This window comes from Durio zibethinus, chromosome 26, assembly GCF_047325235.1.
Source record: "Durio zibethinus cultivar Kanyao isolate XHJ-2024 chromosome 26, ASM4732523v1, whole genome shotgun sequence".
Classification (NCBI taxonomy): Eukaryota; Viridiplantae; Streptophyta; class Magnoliopsida; order Malvales; family Malvaceae; genus Durio; species Durio zibethinus.
In genome coordinates this window covers 14,239,382-14,246,829 of record NC_143187.1, presented here as the reverse complement: position 1 = coordinate 14,246,829, position 7,448 = coordinate 14,239,382, and the positions used below count along the sequence as shown (strand labels likewise).

At 28.6% G+C, this 7,448-nt stretch overlaps 1 protein-coding gene across 2 annotated transcripts; it reads right to left on the bottom strand.

The window, feature by feature from the left end:
* Positions 1 to 475: 475 nt before the first annotated feature.
* Positions 476 to 6,616, bottom strand: LOC111275295 (uncharacterized). Of its 2 annotated transcripts, XM_022860541.2 has the most exons (3): positions 6,334 to 6,616; positions 5,334 to 5,544; positions 476 to 2,131 (listed from the first exon to the last, which is right to left on the bottom strand). In XM_022860541.2, the coding sequence occupies exons 1-3, from the start codon at positions 6,389 to 6,391 to the stop codon at positions 2,086 to 2,088; spliced, it is 315 nt and encodes a 104-aa protein (XP_022716276.2). In that variant the 5' UTR covers positions 6,392 to 6,616; the 3' UTR covers positions 476 to 2,085. The 2 variants fall into 2 exon arrangements, 1 of the variants encoding a protein (XP_022716276.2); XR_016334272.1 differs by lacking the exons at positions 476 to 2,131; positions 6,334 to 6,616 and adding an exon at positions 5,894 to 6,292 and having other exon boundaries at positions 5,237 to 5,544.
* Between the last annotated feature and the right edge of the window lie 832 nt (positions 6,617 to 7,448).

Genomic DNA, 7,448 nt, shown 5'->3' with positions numbered 1-7,448 from the left:
CATATGCAATTTTACTTATTTGTGTAGCTAGAAATGTAGCTTTATATGTCAAAATAGATCTCAATTTATCATGCGATTATATTGATCAAGTGTAAAATAGATCATGCAAAATTTTTGTTTAGGTCAAAAGTGATTTAAATTTTATATTCTATCAGAAATCTTAAAAAACCTTAAGGTGAGGTAGCTATTTTTATTTAGGGCAATTACCCTCATTTTTTGATATTGTTAAAAATCTTAAAAAACCTTAAAAAATAGATTTTATGAACCAAACTAAAAAAATCAAATTATGAAAAATAAAATTTCGATGAATATTTTAACTTTTTTTTTAAACTAAACGCCTTCTTAAGGATTTGTAAATAAAGATTGTAAATTCAATAAATAGAGAAATAATAATGTGATTTTAGTTTTTCTTAAATTACTATATATAAAATTAGATTAAAGATAAAAATAAAACTAACAAATAAAAAAGTTAATGTGAGAATTAATTTAATTTAAATATATATGAAATAAATATAGTATATAGTATAAGGGCTACAAAAACTAAAATTTGTGGGTCACTGTCACTGGTGGCATACCACTTGGTACGTGCCAGACACATATGGTTGTTCAGTCCCTGTCTCATTATCAAATCATTCAATTGTAGTTTTAAAAGTTTCCCTACCCAGCTTCTTAGGATAGGAATTAATAATTGAGAAACTAACTTTTGTTTTTCCACTTCCACTTCTCTGGTTTAACTATCATTTACTAAACACCCAATGCATTCATATGATCAGCAAAGATTTTTGCTTTAGCCTACTTTTTCTTTTCTGAAAAAAAAAACCAAAAACAAAAATTCTACTTGCTAAAGTTAGTTACTCACATGGAAGGCATCAAACCTTGTTTTTAACACGCATCCAAACATTCCAATAACAAATGCAACAAGTGACAGACAGCTTTATTTATATTATTATCTTTTTCCCAACAGATATCAAACCTTTTTTTCTAACTTCCTTCTTTCATTAGAATCTGAAATATATTAGATCCCAAAAAAAAAAAAAATGTAATTCCTCAATTAAGCTTTCCCCTGTTAAAGAAGCAAGCCAGCGTTATTTTCCCACTCCAACTCTTCTCAGCTGTCTGTCTAAGCATCAATCACTCTGTTTATTAGACGCTGTTTTTGAGGTCTCACTTATGAGAACGAAGATGAACAGGGTCTCAGCTCTGAAGATCACAAACATATTTGTAATTGTCATGGTCATTGCTTTTGTTTTGATGGTACCATCATCAGTGTCTGGAAAAGCTGGCAGAGGAGGTGGAGGTGGTGGTGCCAGAGGCAGAGGAGGTGGCCGGTTTATTAAAGGGCGCCCTCGTGCTCGGGGTCGCTTAGCTTCTTCCGCTGTTGCATTGGGACCTGCTGCTGCTGCTTCCAAGTTTGCCTTCGTTGAACTTCTGCTCTTTGTATTTTCCGTTTTCTTTATAATTTAGGCACTGTGCTACTCTTTATTTCTTCTCTTTTCAATTGTATGCATTAAGCACTACTTTTATTGACTTTTTATGGACGTGGTTTTCAGATTTGCTATGAAAGTAAGCCACTTTGAGCAGCCTTGTAGAAATAGTAAATTATTTGTTTAATGTTGATTGCCCAGTTCAAATCGTAAAGACAATATAATTTGGTTGAAAAAGCAAACTTATTCATTCGGTTCTATTAAAATGAACACATATATACACAGAGTTTAAGTTACATAGATAAGGCTAGGCTTATCCTCTGTACTAAAGTGATTTTAATTTAAAATACAACAAACTATCTAAAGATGTTGAGAACATTTGAACAGTTTTTCAATAACTCAGACAGATCGGCCTTATCTGAATCCCAAAGAACTTGAACAGCTGCTGCTGCGACTTTTACTCTCGAATGTTACAGCTGGTTTTGCCGCTGCAATGGCTGCCTGCTGCAGCTGCTGTGTTGTAGTAGCCTTAATACAAATAAATATCTTCCATGTGTGTGAATTTATAACTTGTTAGATTATTTCTAGAATAACTTTTTGGCACAACTTGCTACCGGTCCTTCTGTCCGTTCCAACTCAGTTACGTACATCTCAGTTCAGTTCATTTCTGCTGCCCGTGATCTCTTTTAAAGCCAGGAATCAAGATACTATATGCCATGGATTTTGTTTGAGATAACAATATAGACACGAAAAGAGCTTTCATGATTTCAACTCTATGATTTCCCAAAAAAAAAAAAAAAAGAAAAAAGGTTTCTAGCTTGTTATGGTGTATAGTATGAGTAAGTGCTAGAGTTATGGTACGTTTTGCTGAAACTTTGGAAAAATGCATTTTGTGATGTTTGCTAGAAGATTTCTTAAGCTTCAGCAAATTATATGAAAGATTTGGATGTTAAGTTTGTGCTTATCTTTAAATGTTAGGCAGAAAAACATAGATAAACTTCTTGTAGCAGTTAAAGTAGTTGAATTTATATTATATTAGAAGCATGGCTGTGCTTTGCTGCAGGTTTAACTTTTCTTTATGTTATTCGTAAACAATAATGTTAATGAAGAATTAAATTAAAAAAAGAAAGAAAGAAATGATCTAAGCATTAAAAAAATAAAATGGAGCTAAATAAGGATGTGACGTGAATATCTATTTATTTTTTAAGTTTTAAAAATTATCTGATTAAAAAATTAAAAAAAAAGTATTAAAAGCAAGGACCGAAAAAAAAGAAAAAAAGAAAAAAGGAAGTCATGTTTGAAATTCAAAATATTATCCAAAAGACATGCTCAAGGCTACATAATGAATTCACAATATAATTAGCAGCACTAAAGAAACTATAATCTTTTAAAAGATGATAACAACAAAATCGATACATATCAATCATCTAGAACATTAAAGTATAACAGTATAAATATAATATTTTTATTAAGTTAATTTTTTAAATTAAAATATTAAATAATAATTTTATTAATATATATAAATATAAAATTAAATAAATAATAAAATATATACTCTGAGGTGGATTAAGGTCTAGTACTTTAAACTCATTTTTGACCTAGCTCCATTCCCTTAAAAAATCAAATTACCCTAAATCGATTTCAATTTTAAAAAAGCTCGTATTAGATCTAAACATATTAGAATAAGTTGATTATGAATTGTTTTGCTATTCCTATTTATTAGTTTTTTTTGTTACAAATTTATTTAATTAAAAAATATTAAAAACAAAAAAAAAAGATGAAAGGAAAAAAAAGAAATAAAGTGCTATGTGTACACTTCCATTAGTTTTTTTTTTTTTTTTCACGAAATTTATCTAATTAAAAACAAAAATCTAAAAAAAACACCAAAAAAATGAAACAAAAGAAAAACATAGTTTGGTTGACACGTGACATTAGCAATGATGAATTTTTCTTACAAAATTTATATTATAGATATTATTTTTTAATATAAATTATTTTTTAATTATATAAATGTATTATTTTATTAAGTTTAGGTATTCAATAATAACTTTATTATATATTAGATAGATGTAAAATTAAATAAATAATAAAATATATATTTATATATCTAAAAAAAAGTCGGAATGGAGCACTTCAAACTCACCTCCAACTTAACCTCGGAAAAAAAAAAAAAAAAGCCTTGACCCCGACTCTATCTTGATTTTCAAAATAAAAAATCACCCATATTGGTTTGAGGTTGTTCAAATCTCGTCGAGTATGATTTTTTGCCATCCCTAACTCCAATGACCCATGTTCTTACAACATTTATGTAATTAAAAAAAATAAAAATTTAAAAAATACAAAATAAAAGGCAAAAATAAAAAAAATTAAAGGCCAAATATGTTGTCACGTGACCACCTCCATTGGCAATTAATCTTTCAAAAGTAATTAAGAAATATTAAAATATATAATTCAAAAGAACAAAAAAAAAAATATTCAAATTAAAAAAAGTAAAAAGAGAATAAGGCCAATAGAAAAAAGAGAAAGAAAGGAAGTTAAATGGATGCCATATGGACACCATCATTTAGGGATGACAACGATCAGGTCGGGTTTGAATGGGTTTAAGCTCCCTTTGACACTAACTTGACTTTTTAATACGATTGTAACTTGATATCAGGTTATTATTTTTTATACACAACTTTGACTGACACATATGTGTAACACTCATTTTATCCAAAAATAATTCAATAATTTTAATTTAGTATAATATTCATAAAACATTACTTATATATAATTACATCTTAATTATATATAATTATATAAATAATAATAATAATTATAAAATATATATTATATATATCCTAAGATGAAACATCTTAAACTCGCTTTTGATTTTCTCATGATTTAAAAAAAAAAATTATCCTATCCTGACTTAATCTCGATTAAAAAAATTATCTCTATTGGATCAAGGTTAGTCAAAATCCATTGAAAATAAATTATTTTGACATTTTTACTTTCATTGACTCATTTTTTTACAAAATTTATTTAATAAAAAAAGACAAAAAAAAAAAAAAGTCAAATAGAGTGCACCATGGACACTTCTGTTTGCCTTCTTTTTCTTATAAAATTTAAGATATAAAATTTACACTAAAAAATAGGTTGAAAAGAAAAAAAATACGGGTGTCATATTGATACTTCCATTGGTATTTTTTTTTTATAAAATTATTTAATTCTAAAATGACAAAGGTATTTTTTTAATCACTAATATCAAATGAGGCCACATTAATTTTCAAAAATAAAATTATTTCTTAAATATAGAGAGAAAAATATATAAAAATATAAAAAAAGAAAGGAAAAGGAAAAGAAAATGGAAAAAAGGCAACGTGTGACACGTAGCAAGTACTATGAAGATCAAAATGAGTAAAGTTGACAACATACATTTGCAGTTAAAAGTAATTGTAAATATTCCATTTTGTAGGAGAAATTTTCTCGTATTAAAATGAGCTCCAATTGTAAATTGAGGCTTAAAAAATCAATTTTGAACCCAAAGATTAAAAATTCAAGATTTAAATTTAAATTTAAATTTAATTTTGATTTTGATTTTAGTTTTAATTTTGATTTTAATTTTAATTTTTATCTTGATTTTAATTTTAATTATATTTTTAAATTAATCAAAGTCAATTAATAAAAAAAAAAGTCGAAAACCAAGAAAAAAAAAGTGTGATTTTGTTTTGCTTCGGATCAAAATCCTAGATTTCGCCTCAGATTATGGAATTTATTGACTGATCATGTATGAGAAATTCTTGGGGCTCAATCAGCTAGAAAGGAAAAGATTACAAAAAAACAAATGATAGAAATTTTCTTAGATTCGGTAGGGCTTAAACTTTTTCAGATTAGAGAGGATTGAATCTTTATATAAAAAGCCCTAACCTGTGAATAAAAAAGGAGGGCAATAGACGCATCGAGCAGAATCGAAGAAGCAAGAAGAAGCAATCACCGAGCAATAAGAGAGCAATTCGGCAGCAGACATTCAAGCAATCAACATCAACGCCAAGCATCAAGAAGTATTCAAGAGAAATTCCAAAGCAAGAAAAACAATTTGGCATTCCATTCGACAGTACACATCCGCAATAATTCCAAGCTGTAAACAATCGAAACACAAGTAGAAACAGAGTCAGGAACCCGTAGCGATTTCCAGCACAAACATAGAAAATCAAGTCACAGAAAAATAAAAATTGCAACACTCCAACAGCCTCTAACAGAGTTCAAATCCAAGCAAAACAACCAATCTCGCAATAAACCCAAACAACCCAAAAACAGAGTCAACCAAGAACAAATTCAATTAGACCCGAAACCTAGTAAATTCGAAATTAGCAGGCCCCGAATATCAACCCAAATTTGAAAGCCAAGAAACACAGCCAACAATCAAAAGCAACCACAATCAACAGAAAAAAAAATCAACAACGAGGAATCATAGATACAGCACAGACAATAAACGAATTGCAATATTTCGACAAGAGGTTGCAGATTTCGGTTTGGGGATTTTTTAGTATTCTGGTATTTTGAAGAGAAAGCAGGCAGTGGTTGGTCTTTGATATCGGGTCTTGTTCTAAGCTTGAACATAAATGATAAGAAAAGGAGAAGAGGTAGAAGGTCGACGGTAGACAAATGGCAAAAGTTACTGCGGGCTTCGTCTGCAATTGGGTTTTTTCTTGGCTAGGTTTTGATTTGGGGTTGAAAAAGAAATAAAAGAAGCTGCTGCTGGTGTAAAAGGAGTTGGGAACGAAATTTCATTTTGGGCTATTGGTTGGCGAAGTCTCGTCGAAGTCTGGGTTATCGCTGGGAATAATTTGGGCAGAGGGAATTTTTAGAGAAGAAAAACAAGAACGAGAAAGCGATGGTGAAAGGAAAATGAAGTTGAATATTTAACCATGGTCCAATCCAAACGGCAGCTTTTGGAGCACTAAAGACGACCACATCTGACCCATCGACGACCTGTTTACGACCCTAGATCCTGACCTGCTCTGCTCATGTTCTTAATTGACTCATCTTCTTTCTAGCTTTTGACCAGGTTTTTTATTTTATTTTTTTATTTCTGTTTTTATTAATTGTGAGTGATAATAGTTTTGTTTGCATGTATATTTCTTGCATGATTGGATTAATTAGTTGCATGTTTTTTTTTATTTTTGCATGAATAATAAATATATTTGCTTTGATTCTTTATCATACTTATTCTTATAATGAATACCATTTCTTTAATTTTTCTAGTTTTTTATCATTTATATTTTTTTTCATAATGAGTTAAAAAAATGTGAAGAATTACATTTGTCATCGAATTGGAATGATAATAAATGAATAAATGATTGATATGAAAGATTATTGTTTTATTTTGAAAAAGTTGAAAGTGATTGGAGTAAATAAAAAATGAAGGAAGTTTAAGAGGATTTTAATCTTCATGGCTTAAAAAAAATTCCAAATATTGAGATCAAACGATGAAATTAGAGAATGTTGGGTTTTAAATAGACTAATACATTTGCTAGTTAGAAGTTGAAGAAGAACATAATGAAAAGTTGAAAAAAGGATAAGACATTAAGAGGAAGCTTGAGAACTATTTACCATAATTAGAGGTACTTGATATTGAACTTTGTATTGCATTCATTGCATTCATTATAGTTACTATGTTCATGCATCATGATAAGATTTTTACATTCATTGCATCCATTACATGTTGCATGTATCATGTTTAGAACATTGCATTCATCATATTCATTTCATGCATTATGCATGTTTGAAAAATACAAGAAAACTAAAGTTTGAATCTTGAAATTAAAATTAGAATTTTGGAAAATCTTTTTATACATTGCGTGCATTCATTACATATATTTGGAGAAAATAGATGTTGAAATGATGATCGCTTTAAGGTAAGAAAATTTTTTTAAAGTTTTAATGCTTTTGTTAGAAAAGGATAAAAAGAGAGATAACTAGTGTAACAATTCTCAAAGAAGAATTAAAGTATTCTGTATGTTGAAGGATTTACATTGTGGA

Bases quoted from the DNA above. Each gene is read 5' to 3' on its own strand.
- LOC111275295 (XM_022860541.2), bottom strand. From the start codon at position 6,391: ATGGGTCAGATGTGGTCGTCTTTAGTGCTCCAAAAGCTGCCGTTTGGA. The intron at 5,545-6,333 runs GTTAAATATTCA...GATTGTTTACAG, and splicing joins GCCGTTTGGATTGGACCATG to CTTGGAATTATTGCGGATGT. The intron at 2,132-5,333 runs GTTAGGGCTTTT...CATGGCATATAG, and splicing joins CCCTCCTTTTTTATTCACAG to TATCTTGATTCCTGGCTTTA.